The 18,862-nt window shown below is 53.9% G+C and overlaps 8 protein-coding genes across 8 annotated transcripts; 3 read left to right on the forward strand and 5 right to left on the reverse strand.

Moving 5' to 3' along the window:
- Positions 1–1,601: 1,601 nt before the first annotated feature.
- N7510_007816 (dolichyl-P-Glc:Glc1Man(9)GlcNAc(2)-PP-dolichol alpha-1,3-glucosyltransferase ALG8) lies at positions 1,602–3,386 on the reverse strand (the record flags this gene model as incomplete). The annotated part of the gene is made up of 6 exons (XM_056979741.1): positions 1,602–2,126; positions 2,179–2,318; positions 2,368–2,861; positions 2,925–3,118; positions 3,178–3,256; positions 3,310–3,386. The coding sequence occupies 6 exons, from the start codon at positions 3,384–3,386 to the stop codon at positions 1,602–1,604; spliced, it is 1,509 nt and encodes a 502-aa protein (XP_056832784.1).
- A 165-nt stretch (positions 3,387–3,551) lies between these two features.
- N7510_007817 (uncharacterized protein) lies at positions 3,552–5,354 on the forward strand (the record flags this gene model as incomplete). Its single annotated transcript, XM_056979742.1, has 7 exons — positions 3,552–3,739; positions 3,791–3,901; positions 3,955–4,021; positions 4,073–4,143; positions 4,196–4,376; positions 4,425–5,151; positions 5,227–5,354. 7 exons carry the CDS (start codon positions 3,552–3,554, stop codon positions 5,352–5,354), a joined length of 1,473 nt encoding a protein of 490 aa, XP_056832785.1.
- A 755-nt stretch (positions 5,355–6,109) lies between these two features.
- Positions 6,110–7,750, reverse strand: N7510_007818 (putative PHD finger domain protein; the record flags this gene model as incomplete). Its single annotated transcript, XM_056979743.1, has 1 exon — positions 6,110–7,750. The coding sequence occupies one exon, from the start codon at positions 7,748–7,750 to the stop codon at positions 6,110–6,112; it is 1,641 nt and encodes a 546-aa protein (XP_056832786.1).
- Positions 7,751–7,957: 207 nt separating this feature from the next.
- On the reverse strand, positions 7,958–9,583 carry N7510_007819 (uncharacterized protein; the record flags this gene model as incomplete). The annotated part of the gene is made up of 1 exon (XM_056979744.1): positions 7,958–9,583. One exon carries the CDS (start codon positions 9,581–9,583, stop codon positions 7,958–7,960), a length of 1,626 nt encoding a protein of 541 aa, XP_056832787.1.
- Positions 9,584–10,817: 1,234 nt separating this feature from the next.
- N7510_007820 (curved DNA-binding protein (42 kDa protein)) lies at positions 10,818–12,316 on the reverse strand (the record flags this gene model as incomplete). The annotated part of the gene is made up of 5 exons (XM_056979745.1): positions 10,818–10,996; positions 11,050–11,847; positions 11,903–12,019; positions 12,072–12,155; positions 12,280–12,316. 5 exons carry the CDS (start codon positions 12,314–12,316, stop codon positions 10,818–10,820), a joined length of 1,215 nt encoding a protein of 404 aa, XP_056832788.1.
- A 258-nt stretch (positions 12,317–12,574) lies between these two features.
- On the forward strand, positions 12,575–13,375 carry N7510_007821 (endonuclease/exonuclease/phosphatase family protein; the record flags this gene model as incomplete). Its single annotated transcript, XM_056979746.1, has 1 exon — positions 12,575–13,375. One exon carries the CDS (start codon positions 12,575–12,577, stop codon positions 13,373–13,375), a length of 801 nt encoding a protein of 266 aa, XP_056832789.1.
- Positions 13,376–14,513: 1,138 nt separating this feature from the next.
- On the forward strand, positions 14,514–17,020 carry N7510_007822 (SWI/SNF chromatin-remodeling complex subunit SNF5; the record flags this gene model as incomplete). Its single annotated transcript, XM_056979747.1, has 2 exons — positions 14,514–16,477; positions 16,561–17,020. 2 exons carry the CDS (start codon positions 14,514–14,516, stop codon positions 17,018–17,020), a joined length of 2,424 nt encoding a protein of 807 aa, XP_056832790.1.
- A 915-nt stretch (positions 17,021–17,935) lies between these two features.
- On the reverse strand, positions 17,936–18,457 carry N7510_007823 (uncharacterized protein; the record flags this gene model as incomplete). Its single annotated transcript, XM_056979748.1, has 2 exons — positions 17,936–17,977; positions 18,035–18,457. The coding sequence occupies 2 exons, from the start codon at positions 18,455–18,457 to the stop codon at positions 17,936–17,938; spliced, it is 465 nt and encodes a 154-aa protein (XP_056832791.1).
- Positions 18,458–18,862: the final 405 nt, after the last annotated feature.

Below are 18,862 nucleotides of genomic sequence, written 5' to 3' on the forward strand. Positions count from 1 at the left end.
AGACTAACCGGAGAAAACGCGTCCAGACTGTTCGATCCAAACACAGTATAGCGACAATCGACGCGGATATAAATTAAATTAAATGGAGATGGGAGAGGATGCGCGTGTGTGGACGATGCGAAGGGGTTGGGGGGTGGGAAGAAAGAAGGAGAAGAAACCCGGAGCGAGGGAAAATCGGAAAGGGAAAGAAAGCAAAGACTGGGCGCGCAGGTCACGGCGGTGGGCCTTGATTGGGCCAGTCGAGGAAGGGAGCTACGGGAGCCAAAACGAGCGGGTCCCGGAGACTGCTGGGAGCCCTGCTACTCCCCCATCTACGCCCCAAACAACCGTCCGCGCCCAAAACTAGCAGTATTTGCACTCGTTTGATTCGTCTCAACTGGCAGATTTCGATGAAATTAATCTCCGTGAAGCTTTGGTCAATTGTCATCATCTTTTGGGCGACTATCAACCCCAAGCTAGGTCACCTAGCCCTGGGCGCAGTGCGGGCCATGACGACCATGACACGGAATTACCTTCAACATCCACCATAACTTTCTATTTACCGATTTGAATTAAATTTCTTGGCTTTTTATTCTCAATCGCCGTTTTGTCCATTTCTACTAACGAAGCAATACCCATGTGCCGTTCAGGAATTGCAGAACTTGGCCGGTCGACGCGGTGGATCACGGGCTGGACAAGTTGACTTGTTTTTTGGCTCTGTTCAGTATTCTAGCGTCTATAATAGAACTCCTTACTCGTTGTTCATTCACATAATCTGCACTGCACTGCAGTCTGTATGGTGACACATCTCGCCGAGTTGGATTGCTGAAAGAGTATACTTGAACCTGTCAGTTGACTGCAAGTATACTATGTGTCTATATCTTTCTCTCTTTACATCTATTATCATGCAGTCTTTATCCACTGCTATACCCATTGCCTCCGGGTGTATATCCGCGACCTACAGCTTGCGTCCCAGGTCAGGTACACTGCATAGTAGGGATGGAGATTGAAGAGAAGGTTTGCTCCAGCCACAGAAGCCTATCAACTACTTATTACTTGTCACCCAGATTGCGTGCTTTTCCTGGATGACTCTGACTTGCTGGGCTATTCTAGCAGATTCGAGGGGGAGGGGGTCTTGTGTTTTCCCCTATCAAGGTCGAGGTTCATCCGCCTATAAGACCTGACATCAACATGTTTTATTACATGGTGTTGCCAAATTTCAAGGATGGCATGAGTAAGAGATACACATAGGGGAATAGAAATGACCACAAAATCTAAGCTTTATGAATCTAACTGTGCCCCTCGGTGGAAATGGGCATGTCGGTTTCCAACTATATACTTGATACAAACCCTACTCCAGATAGAATATTCCTCTCGGGCAATCCTAGCTACCAAAGATATATAAATGAGTTCCTTTTGAATAACACTTAATGTCTTCAGTCCCGATTTGAATGTACCCCAATCACACTAACCATTCCCGGACTAGCTCGGCATTAGGCTCCGTGATCAGTGGGGATAAATTCTGCCAGGCGGTGAATACAAAACGTGGACGGCGGATTACGTCATGCCAGTAAATTCATTCTATGAAGAATGCCGTGTGTAAAGCAGAAGGTCTACTGGAATTACGCCGTAAAGTACACCACCAGAAAACCCACCCAGCTCCCCACCACTCCGAGGGCAGAGTAACTGCTCATAAACATCAACGGTAAGAACTGCAGCCGCTCGAGGCCGAAAATCACGTGGTGCAGCAGCGAGCAGTACACGATCAGCGGGATCGAGACAGCCAAGTAGGTCAGGGCGAGGCGGTCGAAGACAAATATGCGCGGCCGCTCTGGCACGGGTGCCACACGGTCAAAGACAAACAGGAAAAGCACCAGCCACAGCACCGTGTAGACCGTTTTGAGGGGAAATTCGGCGGCCGTGAAGAGGAGCGGGAAGAGCGAGACATGGCCGGCGACGGCTAGAGGGCGGAAGGCGCTGAAGTAGCGCCGATCCTTGAGCGCGATGAGGCTGAAGGGGATGATGATCAGTAACACGGCTTTCTCATGAACGTGCCACCCGAAGAGAAAGGAGGCGTAGCCGCAGAGGGTGATGGCTCCGACGAAGGTGTCCCAGTCCGGACGAAACCAGAGCTTGATCAACGGTATCTGAATAAGAGTCAGCAGAGATGTATAAGTACCTCTGGGGCAAGGAACATACCAGTTGGAACACAAATGTCAACAAAAAGGTGTACTCCTTGGTGATCTCCGGGAGGATGGCAAAGGACGTGTCTCCCACTAGGCCTCTAGTGACGCTGGTGAGTGCTTCCTGATTGACGGGAAGGCCCAATCGAGGAGCGACTGGAGATGTCAGATACAGATATGAGGAAGATGGGAGAAGACGACGTACATGGAATCAATGCCCGATCTGTGAACGAATACATCGCCCAAATGTTGGGCGCCCAGTACGCATGACACAACCCTCTCGAGAAAGGGAAGAGCCGATCCTTCACCTGCAACAGCTGACCCCACTGGGCGAAAGGACCGAACGCGATCCCAAAGACACCGAGCACGCACACGCCGAGCTTGAAAATGTTTCCGAATCGAGGCCGGAGAATTGATCGTGGGTCGAGGCAATAGGCGCGGAGCAGGTAGACAAAGTATGCGAGGGAAAGGTAGAGATAAATGTGCTTCATGCACAGCAAAACGGCGAACAAAATGCCGCTGTAGAGCAGGGTTGACTGCTTGCGTGCTAGGACGATGGACAGGATCAGAACACCATACATGAACCCGTTGTATTGGAAGTGGATGTGGTCGATGATGAAGAGTCCGGGAGAGAGCAGGATGGAGAGGCTGGCTACATGCGCAGCCTGTTTGTTCGGCAGAGGAGCGGACTTAACAAATCTAGTTTTTCTTGTTAGCACTTTGAAGGGGTATCACCATTCATTGAAGTGGTGTTGAGCTTACCGACTCAGCGCGTAGACAAGCACAAGCTCAGTCAAAATGACCGTCGCTCGCTGGAAGTAGACCGTCTGCCATGAGTCATATCCCAGATTCTTCACCACCAGCATTGCAGGGTCCGCATAAGCCGCCGCCTGAGACAGCAGCCATTCGAAGGCCGCGAAGAAGGGCGGGTAGTCGAGGGTCCATTCGGAGGTTTTCTAAGGAATCTGGATGTCAACAGCTGTCAAGTAGACGCGCAGGGCAAAGACCAGCATACCTCGTAGTACCATTCTTTGACAGGGAGGGAATAAGTGATGGCGAGCCAGTTGCGGTGCACTTCAAAGTCGGTGGATTTGCTGCACCAGACCATTCATTAGCGGAGGATGGAAAAAACGGGATGGACACGCACTATGCAGGGAATAGCAGCACCTTGAAGGCAGCTGCCACAAGGGCACACTGGGCCAGGGAAGGGTAAAGGTCAGTCATTATTAGCGCACATGGTCAGAGTGAGTGGGTGGAAGAATCACAAATGTTTCCAATGGTTTGTTGGTGGTCCTCCGCGGAGGGAACACGTGATGCGGAGAGCTAACGGAATCAGGGGAGCCCAAAGGAACAGCTGGTGTTTACTGACTGAGCTTATTTCCTTCCCACATGGACTTGGTCTCGGACATCGGTGTGCGCCATACCTTTCTCAACAGCATCGACCTGCGCCATTTCATCGACATCTCCCCGTCGGCAGCCACTGTTGCTCGTGAGGCTCGTTTCTGCGTGATCGCCGTGGTGGTAGGGTGGATCACCACTCGTCTTGTCTCCGACCTTTGCGATATCTGGAGACCATCGTGTGACCACTGTCGCTCGAAGGATTCCGGTAGAGAGTGATTGATTTCCAGAGCCCATTACAATTCGCTGTCCACAATGAAGACCTTCGCGTCCCTTGCCCTGCTCGCTGCTGGTGCGGCGGCCCAGGCGATCGAGGGATTGAGCTTTGGTCATGAGAGAACGTAGGACGCGATATGCTGCCTTGTGATGTTCCACATCTGACCATTATATACAGGCTGTCACCAGACCGGTACTCGATCCCGGGGTGGAAAATTTCAGGAGAGGGCCATGACCCTACCTTGGTAAGTTGACCGCGCCCAGCATATCTGGCCTGTCTAATAATATCCCACCAGATGTCGAACAAGCTCATTTTGACACCTCCATATCCGGGCAACACTCGAGGAGCTATCTGGGCCCAGAGCCCGTAAGTATTCGCAACCAATGGGTAATGCCAGATGCTGAACCATTTCCCACAGGGTAACGCAACCAGAATGGTCGGTAGAATTTCAATTCCGAGCGAGCGGCCCCGAACGTGCAGGAGGCATTCTCCAACTATGGTATACGAAGGATGGCCAGGCGAGAGTGGGCACGTCCAGCATATACACCGTGGGACAATGGGATGGGTTTGCCCTTGTGATTGATACCCACAGTGGGAGGGTATGTCGAATGGATCCTTTTCAAAGATACCGACTAACCCAATGCTAGGGTGGAAGCATTCGCGGGTTCCTGAACGACGGAACGACCGACTACAAGAGCCACCGCAATGTCGACAGCCTGGCTTTCGGGCACTGCGACTACGCCTACCGCAATCTGGGTCGGCCGTCGGTCGTGAAACTGAAGCACACCAACTCCATCTTCGAGGTGACGGTCGATGATAAAGTCTGCTTTACGACTAGCCAGGTCGCCCTCCCTGCGGGAAACACCTTCGGCATCACGGCCGCCACCCCCGAAACCCCTGACTCTTTTGAGGTCTTCAAGTTCCTCCTCCAGTCCGCCGCCGGCCAAGGCATCCCTGTCCAGCAAATGAATTATCAGCAACAGCAGCAGCAGATCTTGAACCAGAATTCCGGAAATGGAGCAGCACAACAGGCGCAAGCCAACCTGGCAGCCGACCCCGGGACGGCATCGGGATTCGCTGACCTGAGTGGCCGCCTCCAGCTCACCAACAAAGCCACCCAGAACATCCTGCAAGAACTCCGCACCCAGTCCCAGAAGAGCGACACCCGCCACGCAGAGCTCCAGCAGACGCTAGTGACAAAGGGCGAACTGGCTGCAATGGACGCCCGGCTCCAGCGCATCGAAGCCGCAATACAGTCTATCCAGCGCGACCTGCCAGGCAAGGATATCCGCGAGTCCTTTAACCAGCTCGAGAGGACGTTGCGCTCCTCGCATCTTAGTCTGAGCGAGAACCTTCAAGGCCACGTGTTGAATGGTAAGACACAACCCCATACCAACTCTCTAATTTTTTTTTTCTGATTGATACTAACTGTATTTTGCTTTGTGATAGTCATCACCGCCTCCACTCCGCGCATGGGATTCTTCATCTTCCTGGTGTTGGCTTTCCAGCTCCTCCTGGCCGTCTCCTACGTCATCTATAAGCGCCGCCGTGCAAGCATGCCCAAGAAGTTCCTCTAGGCTACTCTCTCCCCAGACACAGGTCTATAATCTCCAACTCTGGAAAGGTGCATTGCGCATCCATTGTGCATGGCTAGCTTGTATGAGAACAACCCTCGATATAGCGAAGAGCCGAGATCCGAGTTCGGGTCTTTGTCGTCTTTATCTTTGCTTTTCGTTGCAGTTTTTCGGATGACCCAGTTTCTTTATGTAAAATACGATTTGGTTACGGCGAGGAAGGGGATCCTTCTCTTCCTTTCAAAGAGGCGGATAGTAACGATGAATTATGAGAAGAAAAAAAATCAAGATTCATTTGGGCCCATGGTGTTATTGTACAGTAATTCTCCATATCGCAACGCTCTAGCGCCAGCTTCCCATGCAATTTCATACACGACGACAATTTCGAAATGGAAATGAAGGCAAAGTCCGAATCGAACACCACAAGAAAGAAAAAGCAAAACAAAACAGCAGATGGAGAATATGGACTTCTGACAAAGAAGACAATAAACAAAATCGAAATCCTGTCCCGGCGCCTGCCTTCCAACACCGGACTTTGGCGCAAATGTATCTGGATCAAAGGGCCGATATGGCGGTCCTCGATAGGAGTGGGTGGTTGGTCGAGAGATAGAGAAAAGGTGAAAATGTGCTGCTGTCAAATGCCGGACTCCGAACGTGAGAAATCAAAATGAAGAAAAGGACTACCAGTAGTATGCTTGGGATTGCGCTCTCCCACCATCACCACCATGAATGCAAAATATGTAACTTCGGAGCATCTCTCACAGCTCCTCCTCGCCGTCCGTCTGTTTCACAGACTGAGCATGTTGATTCGCCGGCTGCGATGTACCGCCGATGCGCCCCCGCAAGGCTTTTGACAAGCCCTCGATCTCATCAAGCAAGCTAATCTGCGTCTCGGGGTCGGTCTGGCCCTCGCGCAGCATCGTATCAACACCCTTCAGGCGGTCTTTTATGTCTTTCACAATTTGGTCGTTCTCCAGTTGCTCCGCCGACGGGAGGTGTTCCTTGTCGTTGGAGCCCCAGGTGGGAGCGTCTTTGTCTTCGTCGTTGACAATGACTGGGTCGTTGGGGCGGGCGTCTTCCGTGTCGCTGTTGCCATCGGCGTCGACGCCGGCCTGGCTCTGTGGGCACTGCGCTTTGGGCGCGGACTCGACGTGCTGGCGTTTCTGCGCGGGCTCTTCCTCCGTGGCGAGGGTCTCGGTTTCGGTGAGAGATCGCTTTCGGCCACGGGAAGCCTTCGCATCGAAGCCAGGGAGATTAGCCTTGGGGAGAGTATCTGGGCCCGAGGATTCAGAGGCCGAATCATCAAAAGTGAGAGGCGGAGCGGTCTGAGGTGCTTCAGATGAAGCGGTAGCATTCTGGGATGATCCGATGGTGGTTCCTTCGTCCACCTGGGAGTTAGGCTCGTTGGCCTGAGAGGATACAGCGGCGTTGGGAGTCGGGGCATCTTGGTGAGAGTCGGTGGGCTGAGAGGCAATGCCATCTTCGGTGGCCGTGGTGGAAGAGGTAGGCCCCATGTGAGCGAGGGCCAGGAGAACGGTGGCTGCCTCGTGATCGGGCGTCTTGCCATCCATGGACTGTTGCACAACAGTAGAAATGCCAGCGGCAATCTCAGAGGACACTCCATGGTCCGAGACCACCTGTGCAGGGTGGTCGATGCCCAGGCGCCGGTAGTATTCCATGGTAATGATGCGCGCCATGCTCAGGCACTGTTTCTCGACGTGCAACATGTGCTCCTTCTCGCGTCTGCTACGGTCGTGCTTGACCGTGTCGATGAACTCCAGAATCAGATCGCCAGCGGGCAGACGGGCACGTTGCTCGCGCCATTCATCATCAAACAGGGTTTTCTCTGGATCGTCCGAGAAACTCACGTCGACATCGATCGACCGCATGTTCTTCGGGCGGCGCACGCGGCGCACATGCTCACCGCCATCCTCACGTTCCTTGATGGCAATCATGTCATCGGGAGTAACATGGTTGGGACACATCCATCCGACATAAGGGTTGGTGGGGATGGAGCGGGGCGGATCGAGGCAATCAAGATGAAAGCGGCAGGGGCAATAATCGCAGGAGATGATCGGGCGGTCGCCGCCCGTGCCGCGGCCACATTTCATACAGGAGATCAGCTTCCCTTGCGCGTCCATCTCCCGCAGGAGAGTAGGGTCGTTGTAGGCTGGCGTAGAATAATAGTCGGCCGGCTTGGTCGGCGGTTTAGTCAGCCGTGGCAGGTGGGGGACACTCTTGTAGTAACGAAGGTGTTTCGGGTCAGCGCCATAGCGTTCGTCGGTGACGATGCCCTCGCCGACACCGGCGAAGTACTCCTTGATGGGCTTGGCCAATTGGAATTCGGTTTTGTTGAAATACTGGGAGTGGCAAATCGCCTCGGTGAAGTTGTTGCGCATGGTGCACCTGGGGCAAAACCAGTCTCCCGAGGGCGGATTCTTCGGGTCGATGGGGGGTTTCACGCATCGGAAATGCAGGGCATTTTCACACCCTTCGCAGCAGAGCAGCGAGCCGCCCTTGCCGCACTCGTAACAGTTGTCGCTATTCTCCGGAGGTTCACTGGAGCGGGGGTTAGTTTCACATCAGGGGCGGGATTAAGGCCAAGCTTACATTTGATTTGGCATGTAACGGGGGTCATGAGGCGCGACCCAGTCATTGATTCGCTCGGAGTAGGCCGAGTCGGACAAAATGGACATGTCAGAGAGGTGGGTGTCAATGGAGAGCGAGCGGTAATGCTGCCGAGCACTCTCATCCTGCGCAATCCGATCGGCCCCCTTGTTCAGGGTCGAACGGCAAAGGCTCACCTTGGCGTTCGGCACTACGACATCTTGTTGGTCTTGGGAGAGCTTCTGTCGCTTCTTGCGCAGCTCATCTCCAAGCTCTTCATCGTTCTCCCATTCCTCGCGGCGCTTGTGGAATTTCTCCAGGAATGGGGCCCTATTCTTGGGCTTCTGGAGTGGAACAGTGTTGGACTTGCCCTTTTCAAAAGCAGTCGGCACGGGTTTGCGAGCAGCGGGCTTGGTCTGGTTGGGCTTGTTGGGGTCGATGGACTTGGCCTCGGAAAGATTTGAGTCACTATCAGCCGCTGCAGCACGGGTCCGACGCGTGGTGCGTTCTTTGATAGACTTCTTCCCGATCCATTCGATGGCGTCAACCCTAGAATTGCGTAGGACGGTTTTGAGAGCAAGGTCGAGTTGGTAGTTGGGCTCCTTGCGCCCGATGTTGTCGATCAGGGACAGCAGGAAAGAGTCATTGGACGAACGGGACCAGTAATAGACGAGACACAGGGCAATTTCGCTTTCTCCCTTTTCAAGTGCATGTGTGATGGCGGCCTCGATGACCCGCTTGAGCTGGGAAACATCGTAATCGGTTGAGGATGGGAGGGGAATAGAGTTGAGGATACCCACATAGTCGGGCATACCAACGTTGGCCTTCTTCCGGCGGGCCTTGAAAAAAGCAGGAGCTGAGGTAGTTGGGGCATCGGGGAGAGGAGAGGTGGCGGTGATGAGCGCCTCGAGTTGCGTCTCAGGCGCGGACGAGATAGGGTGCGTGGCAGGAGGAATAACTGCTTCAGCGGCAGGAGTGTCGGTGGCAGGAGAGATAGAAGTGCGCGCAGTCTGCTTTCCATCGACAGCCTCGGAAACAGGCGTAGCCAGGTTGGTCGCGATAGCATCATCCACTTCCGCAGCAGCATCTTCCATCGTATCCGCGCCAACAATGTCCTCGACAGAGTCCTTCCCAGTCTCAACCCCGCTGGTCGGCTCAAAATTCTCCATCTCAACGTCCAGACGGGGCACATCAGCGACTGCCTCCTCCGCAACAGGAGTCATGGGCGTGTCGGACTCGGTAGCTTCAGCGACAACATGCACGGCCGGCTGCGACAGGGACTTGGCAGCGCGGTTCTTCTTCACGCTGGGCGGAATAAGGTTGACTGCACGGTACTCCGCAGCAGAGGGGAACTCGCCGAGCGGCTTCATCGTGGCGAGGATTGGGTTGGTGGCAGGGCTGAGTTTGTACGGAGATTCCTTCCAGGTTCGGCGCGCAGGCGCGGGCGTAGGCTCTCTCCACGCGTCCGGATTCACGGGCCCATCTGGCGCGGAGGGTTCAGCGGACGAAGCGCGCGAGAAGCGCTTCTTGAAGAGTTTGCGAGGCTTCGAGGCCGGTTGGGAATTATTATTCGCGTCCGCGGGCTGGGAAGAAGCCCGGGCGCGGAGCCGAGTCAGCAGCGCCATACCGCCCCTGCTTACGGTTAGCCGTGCCCTAACTCAGTGACCACCACCACTTTCACTTCCTGACCAGTTTTGAGCAGAAGGTGAATGTTGGAGCTCTCTGTTTTGAGACTAGCATTGGCCATTGTTTAAAGAGAGTGTGAGAGAGGGCCTGGAGCAATTTATGGACTTTTAGGGCTGCTGAGAGGAGACGGAGACGAGACGAGATACTGACCTTTGAAGAGGAGAGGGATGAGATAAACGACTCTTCAAAGAGAAGAGAAGGCAAGAGAAGAGCAAGTATATTGAGTAGAGAATGGGGAGAGGAGAATAGAAATAAAGCAAAAGAAGGAGGAGGAGGAGGAAGAATTAGTAGACTGACGAGGGCAGTGAATCAGAGCGTTGCTCTATTGAGACACAGCAGCAGTGAATGTCGGCCAGTCAACATCTATTGAGCCAGATACAGCTATTGTCTGGTCCAGGGATTATACGGACAATGTCTGGGTCTCTGTCTACACGGGAACCTAGGATTTACCTGTTGCTATCTGCGAAACATACTAAAAGTTCTGCAAGAAGACGAGCTACCGGTGTTGCGCTTGATAGCAGATGTGTATACTCAGAGTTTGTTCTACAGGGCTTTTAGGGCTCTCCCAGCAAGCCTTGACGGTTTTCTCGGACCATGAGAGGTCTCTGTACTGTCAGATATTCCATCCCACAGGAATGAAAAGCCTGCCAGTATATAGATTTTTCAGGGTAAATCTGGGCAGGGTCTTTAGGTCTGATACCTCCGAGGTGCAAAGAACGAGATTTCAGCACCAAGAGAAGCATACTGAAACATTAGACTCTTGACATGTTTTGTCCTGTCTCTTCTTGTCCACGTCTACCAATCCCATCTTCCATCATCTACAAAGAAAAAGTCCAGGCCAACGGCTCCTTTCCATTCCTGTCTGTCTGTTCCTGCTCCTACATACACAACAGGTACTCGCACTTGAAGTCCAAGTGGATATCACGCCGCCGGCCCCATGCGACTGACAATACAACAGAATCCGCAGGAGGGGCCTGCTGGGGCACGTAATGCATCATCAACTAGCATACTTTTTTCATAGATTTCGTATGATCGGCTGAAAAAGCTCGTCTTTGGATATCTTTTTTTTTAGAATTCGAAAGAGATCGACACCAACACTACATGGCTGGGTATGGCGTACAAGTGAGGTCAACTGACCCACTCATCATCACGCGAGAATGTTTGACCATCTGCTTAGTTGGCGGCAGCCTTCTTCTTCTTGTTCTTGTTCTTCTTGTTGCCAGTCGAGCGGGCCAGAGGCTGCTCCAGGATCTTGAGGATCTCCTCGTCCTCGATCTTCTTGTCCGTCTTGAACTGTGTCAGATCGATAGCCTTGGGCGCGGCAAGCTTGGTGATGCCGTTCTTGGTGATCGCTAGAGGTCAAGTTAGTGGATGCACAGCATGATCATCCCAAGGAGAGTCTTACCGATGGTCGTCAAGAGACGGGAAACAGCGGCATTGTCAGCATCGCCAGCGGGCTCGTACTGGCGCAGGACGCCGCCACGGACGCACTCAACCACACCGACCTTGGCGGCCTTCTCGTCGTCAAGCTGGCGCAAGCTGAAGGGGAAGGTACCGAACTTCTTGACAATCTCAGACAGAGTCTGTCGCGAGCTGGGCCGCTTGAGGATGTAGGTGGTGGTGGTACGGCGGTGCAGGGTCGCGCGGTGATCCAGGGTCTTGACCTTGCCAGATCCCAAGCTGAGACCAATCTCAACACCCCACACCTCACCAACCTCGGGGACACCCTCACCGCGCACGCCGCTACCGGGGGTCAGGATGATCTTCTTGTTGCCCTCAATCTCGTTGCGGTCGAACAGCCAGCTGGTGGTGTTCTCGATGACGTTGCAGTCGTAGGTCTTGGCGACCTTCTCGATCAGCGCAGAGATGTGGGCCTGGGTCGGGGCCTTCTGTGCAGCGGCCTTCTTCTTCTCCTCGTCGGTGCCCGAGGCCAGCAGGCCAGGAGGGACCATGAGCCGCAGCAGCAGCTCGTTGGCGTAGTGGGTTGCGACGATGAGATCTGCCTCGCGGCCAGTAACCTCCTTCTTGCCCACGGTGACCATGTCACAAACGATGGTTCCGAAGCCATCGATCTGAGCACCGAGCTGGATCTTCACGATCTCGCCGGCCTTGAGAGTGGTCTCGGCCTCGGCGGCATCCGACAGCAGCGGGGTGTAGGGAGTCACATAGGAGCTCGGGGAGACGGTGGTCGGGTGGGAGATACCTGTTTGCAGAGGTTTAGTAGAGCTCGGTGAATCAAGCCGAGAGGGCAGACTCACCCTTAGCGACCTTCTTGCCCTTGTGAGGCTTGCTGTAGACCTTGGCGATTTCCTCGTCCAGCAGCTTGTCGCCCTTCTGGCAGATCTCGACAATCTTCTCTCCCTCCAGACACAGAGCTATACATGAACCGTTAGTCCCAGAAAATTCAAAGACCCGAGTGCGACATACCGCTCACAGCCTCAAGAACCTTGTGAGAGATCTCGGCGGCGGTCTTGTACTTGGTCAAGGTGTCAGGGTTGTTGAGGGTGTAGTCTAGACACAGTCGTCAGTTGGCATGAACCTGTTCAGCTTGGGGCAAGCTCCATCGAGGCGATCTCCCGGGAGTGTTAACCACCGGGTGCCCACAAACGTCAGAGCCTTTGCACCAGGGCCTTACCGATCTCAACCTCCTGGGGGGTCTGGGTCTCGGCCATTGTGTAGTGGGATGGACCTCGCAACGGTGCGAGGAGTCAAACAAAACAGGTGGATTCAATAACGGAGGATTCGGCAGGCAAATCCGAGGAAGAGGTGGAAGCGAAACGGGTCGTGTGCAGCAGCTGTTTGGCGGGGTCTTTTGTGGTGCATCTCGCGGCCTGCCGTTTCAGGCCGCCACCGCTAGGGCTTCTCGGCAAAGACGTCATGGGTTTCCTCTCCTCCAACCACAGGCTGGTTTGGGAGGCATCGATGGTGAAATGAGGTCCATCTCGAGACTTCCAGTCCGGGTGTTGACCCATAACATTCGATATGCCACCCCCTCTCCGTTTAAAGGGGAACGCCCGTGGCCGGAGCGCAAGCAATTGCTGCTGACCGAGCTCCAGTACCACACTCGCCACTGTGGTGAAACCTTCATTTGCCTGCAAGAAGTTCTTCACAACCAGCTCGTCGATGTCCTGTCGGGGTTGAACCAAGGCACGGATCCCAACGCGCCAGAGTGGGCCTACATCGGCGTGGGCAGAGACGACGGTCTCGAGGCCGGCGAATACTCCCCCATCTTTTACCGGCCGGATATCTGGAGCTTGCAGCACTGGGAGACTATGTGGCTGTCAGAGACGCCCAAAACCCCGTCCAAAGGCTGGGATGCAGCGTCCATCCGCATCGTCACTATTGGGGTCTTTGTTCATCGTGCCAGTCACCGTGCTGTCCTCGCCATGAACACACATCTCGATAATGAGGGATCTCGCGCGCGGTTCGAGTCTGCGCATCTCATCCGCAGGAAGATTGGGGAGTATCGGCGGAGTGAGATGGGCCGATTGATTCGCGGCACCTTTCTCGCTGGTGACTTAAACAGCGAAGAGACGGAGGAGGCCTATATAGCACTAACTGAACCAGGAGGCTTGGTGGACACATTCAAATCGGTAGACCCTGCGCAGCGCTATGGCAACCAGAATACATTCACGGGGTTCGGGTACCAGGAAGACCCCCGAACCGCATCGACTACATTCTTCTGGACTCGAGGGAGCCCACCTGGAGCGTGGACGGGTATGCGGTGTTGACGAATCGTTTCGACGATGGTGTCTTTAATTCCGATCACCGCGCTGTTGTTGCAGATTTGACCTTGTTGGGTTGAGAATGATGACTGCCGATTCTTTTAAGCTGAAGTTGCCTATAATTGAGTGTAGGCCCATATATATATATTCAGACCAAAACAGTGATTACCCAATGGATCAAGCAGAGAACCAGAATATAGCCCCAAACAATACTCATTTCCGATATGTCCACTACTTGCTTCTCCTGAAGAGTAGATTGAACGAGCTCTTCCGCTTGTGATTCTATTTCCTCCCAAGCGATATTGATGCCTTATAAATCAGACCACAAACCACGTGACTTCACGAATAAGATTCGGATTGGCCGTAGGGATAGTGGATGGCGCAGCGAGAGGCTGCTGGAATGGCTTCCAAAATGCCTAAAGTAGCTTACAAGCATGCCATAGAAATACTATTTATTCTTTCACGGTCGTGGTTGTGTAGACCCCCGTACTTAGTCTCTATAGTACTGACGGGAGCGGCCACTTGGACCGGGGGCTTAGGGCCTTTTCGCCCTCTCTCCTTGTCTTCTCTTCATCTCCAGCCACCCGGAGCCACCACCCCAAACCCACTCCCAGCCCATCGGGGAACAAGAAAAACACCTTCGTTCTGACGGTCGCTCGGGCCAGCTGGTTTCTCTCTGTTCAATCCAACGCGAAGCTTGTTCGTCTGATCCTGCAGGGACCCTTTTCCCCCCGGCTCTGGCCGTAAAAAGCGGCCTGTGTCCTCATTTGCGTCTGGTATGTTACTGGTCTCTCTGTGGCTTCAGTCGCCTCCTTTCATCCAATTATCTCCCCTTCTACCTACCGTCGCGCATCCTCGGCCGATGCCTCTTTCTCTGGAGTGGTTGAGACATGCGCCCGGCGCGACATCGCGACATTCATCCCTCGGCATCGCACCGAATGCCTCCCCGACGCGTGATCGCGACGATAAATGTGCTGCCTGCTCGAGAATCATTCGCTGACCATGACGGGATCATACTTTAGATTACTGTCCAATGATGCTGTCGTAACCACTCGAGAGCCTATCCTACCCCGATCGCGTCGAGTGCCATCGCCTCCGATTATTGTGCAAGTGACATCAGACGTTCTCTACCTTTTTCGCCATCATGGCATCTCCTGAATTTGCGGACGGCTCGTTGCCGCCGGAGCAGTCCCCTCACGATCCGCAGCCTGGGAGCGCCCAGAACGGCTCCGGCGCGTCGGAGTCTGCCGGCGACTCTGGAACGGACCAGGCGGCCCAGGGCCCAACTCCAGATGGTATCATAGAGGGAAAGCAGAATGCGAAAGCTGTCTTGGCTGCGTCTGGAGTATCTGCGGAGTCTAGCAACGATGCTGCCAACGGCTCACAGTCGAATGGCACGAACGGTCCCGCTTCCAGGAAACGCTCGCGTGACGGATCTGTGATTCAAACCACAGGAGTTACGGAAAACATGCCGGTGCGCGTTCGCGATTCGTCACTAGACCAAATCCTTTTGGAACAGTATGTCAATCGCGAGTTTGAACATTCTGCCATCACGGCCTGGCAGAACCCCAGCCAGGCGCTGCAGCAGCAAAAGCGGGCAGAGCGAGATTTCTATTTGACATTGCGGCGGGAAAACCAAATGAACCCGGCTGCATTCTACGGAGTCGGATACGAAGGCTTTGGAAACCCACGCACCGATCTGCGGAATCAACACCCACAGCTGCTGTATCCAGCGAATCGACGTCGCCCAGGAAACCGAAAGACACGTGAATTGCGAATCTCACGCCGGGATATGAAGGTGCAAAGCGAGCAGCTCGAGGACCTCGTGCCCATCCGACTTGACATCGACTGGGAGAAGGTCAAGATTCGTGACACCTTGACATGGAATCTTCACGATCGTGTTGTTTCACCGGATCTGTTCGCCGAGAAGTTGGTGGAGGATCTGGGACTCGCAATGGAAACAGCCGGTCCGCTCATGCGGATGATTTCACAGAGCATCCAGGAGCAGCTGATGGACTATTATCCGCAGATCTATATGGAGGAAGAACCTCTCGATCCCAGCTTGCCATATTCTGCCTACAAAAACGACGAAATGCGTATTGCGGTTAAGCTGAACATCACCATTGGACAGCACACTCTCGTCGACCAATTTGAGTGGGACATCAACAACCCGACCAATTCTCCCGAGGAGTTCGCCCAGCGCATGACGGACGACCTGTCCCTTTCTGGCGAGTTCACCACCGCAATTGCCCATTCGATCCGTGAACAATCCCAGCTCTTTACCAAGTCCCTCTACATCACCTCTCATCCATTCGATGGCCGTCCCATTGAAGACCCCGATCTGAACAGCTCTTTCCTTCCCACTCCTGTATCATCCGCATTCCGACCATACCAATCTGCCAAGGAACACACCCCTTACCTCTATGAGTTGAACGAGACCGATCTCGAGCGCACTGAAATCTCAATATCCCGTGAACAACGTCGGCAAAAGCGAAGCACCAACCGCCGCGGTGGTCCTGCTCTGCCAGATTTCAAGGATCGTCAGCGCACTATTCGCACGCTGATCGTATCCTCGGTCATTCCCAACTCCGCATCTACTATCGAGGAGAGCAATGTGATCAAACGATCCGGCTCTCGTCGTCGCGGTATCGGCGGCCAGCGGGATGGTCTCGACGATTCTGAGGAGGAAGAAAGCGATGACTCTTCCGTTGGGTCCCCGGCTATCGGCCCCTACCTTGCTCAGGGCACTGCGCGCACACGTGGCATGAGAGGTGCCGCATCGGCGGCCCATGCGGCCCTTCGCGCTACACTGGGTCAATCCGAGACGCCCGAGCCCGTCTTGCATGAACCTCGAGTCTCATCTCGCAGACAAACCTATCGAGAAGAGAGTACTGCCGAAGAGCCTGACAAGCTCGTCGTGAAACTCAAGATCTCGCGCGGCCGATTCGCACAGTTCTTGTCCGATCTCCGGGCCGGAAAGCGGCTCTCAACTCCCGCGTCGCACGCCATGGCACCGCCATCGGACAAGGCTCGCGGCCATCCTCCTGCCCGTCCTCAACAGACCGGAGCTGTTGACGCGCCAAACCCCCCGGGCCTGGCGTATCTGGGGTGAGTATCATGTGAAGATGATTGGACACACACCTTGGGCCAAGTGGGCTGACGCAAGACCTCCTCTAGCCTCCACCACCCAGCTGGCTTGTGGCTGGCCTCAACAAACTGAAGCGAAACCACCCAAATGACTCCTTCGAGGGCGTCATGCGCTACTCCGCCGTGGACACCGACACCCTGGCTCCAGTCCCCAACCCCAACCACCTCCAGTCCGGCCAGAATATCAAATACCAGTACCTCCCGCGCATCCGCTGCCACGACTGCCCTGGCAAACTCTACACCCCCGGTCCAGGCATGACCGTCGACAACTTTGAAGTCCACCTCCGCAACCGTCAACACAAGGAACGTGTCGATGAGCGCATCGCCAAAACAGGCGGCACGCCCGTGCCCCGCCCTGACGGGAGTAGTGCCAGTGCCAGTCCCGCACCTGGTGCGATTGGTACTCCTGTTGCGGGAGCGAGTCCTGCTCTCGGGGCAGGTCTGCTCCCCAGCGCTTCTGCCAGTGGCAATGCCTCTCCCTCCCCGGTCCCTCCCCAGCCATAGATACAGGAGTTTGTTTTTCCTGATGAAGTGACGACGACAAAGGCGTCTTGCGGGTGCATGCGTTGCTCCTCTCCTTCTTTTATTTTGTTCTCTTTTCTTTCGAACTAACTTGTACTTTTGTTTCACCTGATTGACTGCCTTTTTTTCCCCATCCATCGATCGAGTTCCATCTCTCCAAGGAACCAACCTGCTTTTTGGTGTTTGTATAGGATTGTTATTTGGATGTTTGTCTAGGCAGAGAGCAAAATAAATTCTAGTGTTCACTACTGCAATTCTTCCCCGTAGTTCGTTGCCTGAATGCTCGGTATGAAACGCTTTTCACAGTCCTTCACATACAACATACAGTAGTAGATAGTGATATCGACTATGAATGACTAGAGTGACTAATATTCGACAAAGATCTCATCCAAACGCTCTTTGTGAAACACATGTAAATCCAACTCGGACTCATGCTCTCGATGATAGGAACTAAGTCGGAATCAATATATACAGCAGAAATGCATATTATGCTTGTTAGCTGTGCGTTAATGTACAAGAATCCAACACGTTCCCGTCCTGTTTTCAACGCTTTTTTTGCAGGGCAGCTCATTGTTCTTTTGCTCAGCCACCCGGCCACAAGAAGAGACACGCAGGTCTTGGAACCAGCCGTCAGGAATGAGTCCACCGTACACAAAATACAATACTCCGAAAACACAGGCCGTGGGAAGCGGGATAAAAAGCGAGGAAGGAAACAGGAACCTCTATGCTATGTCGATTAAGAATGATGACCCAAACCAAACCGAACGCCGGAGAAGAGAGACTCAATGTGGGGATGTTGTGATAAAGTGAAGACAGAGATGGAAGGGAGGATGGCCCATGTTGACAGCCACCGAAAAGGGATAGTTCGAGCGCGTTGGGGAATAGCGGAGACAGATTTTAAGCGAGAGCCTTCTGCTCGGATGGAGGAAGGGGAGGAAGCTATTGTTGCAATCGTGGTTAGCAGACACGTCTTCAAAGGTAAAGAGTCCATCGTACCTCGAGCTTTGTGTTATCGGCCATCATGCGCTGGAAACCGATACCAACGCCCTCAATGACTGCTAGGAAGACGCCACACATAATCGCGGAGTTGCGTGCGGCCTTGACACCACCACGGACTGCGAGGGCGCCGCCGGTGAAGAAACCCGCGATGATAGCATTGTAAGGGTCTTCCTTCTTCCGGATGCCCTTGACGGCGCAATCGAATGTCGAGAATAAACCTCCCCAAACTCCGAAGTTTCCACCGAGGACGGGTGCGCGCGCCTTGATGGCTGTGAGCGCACCTATCCGGCGCTCACCGTAGGGGCTGTTCCGGAATCCCTTAACACCGTGCCAGACGGCACCACCGATGGCGCCCATGCAGAAGGCACCGCCAAAGTCGCTCAGGGCAACCCAGGGGCAGGGGTCGCGCGAGTGATCCATGATGTGTGAATAAGGAAGTGAACGGGGAGATAGAGACTGCGGCGACACAAGATAAGAAGAGTTGGACCAGCCGATCGATGACCTTTTTGCTGTCCCAGCTGCACTGCACGTGACCACACGTGAAATCGATCTAGAACTATGCTATGGGTGCAATGTGGGTGGGAGGTGTAGTTTGAAGAACACGATTCATCGGTTCCCAAGATCCATTCACAGTAGACTAGTACTACATTTGAAAACAGCGCAGTGTAGAAAAAACAGAACATATCTCAGATTGCGAATTTTGACATCAAGCGCAGAGTGGGTATACATCTCGAAATGGAATGGCATACTTCTGGAAAAGATAAAAAGAAAAAAAAAGGGAAAAGGAAAAAAACATAAAAAGATTCCCATCCCATGGTAAACAAT

Source organism: Penicillium lagena (assembly GCF_028827675.1).
Source record: "Penicillium lagena strain IBT 129212 chromosome Unknown utg000005l_segment0_segment0, whole genome shotgun sequence".
NCBI lineage: Eukaryota > Fungi > Ascomycota > Eurotiomycetes > Eurotiales > Aspergillaceae > Penicillium > Penicillium lagena.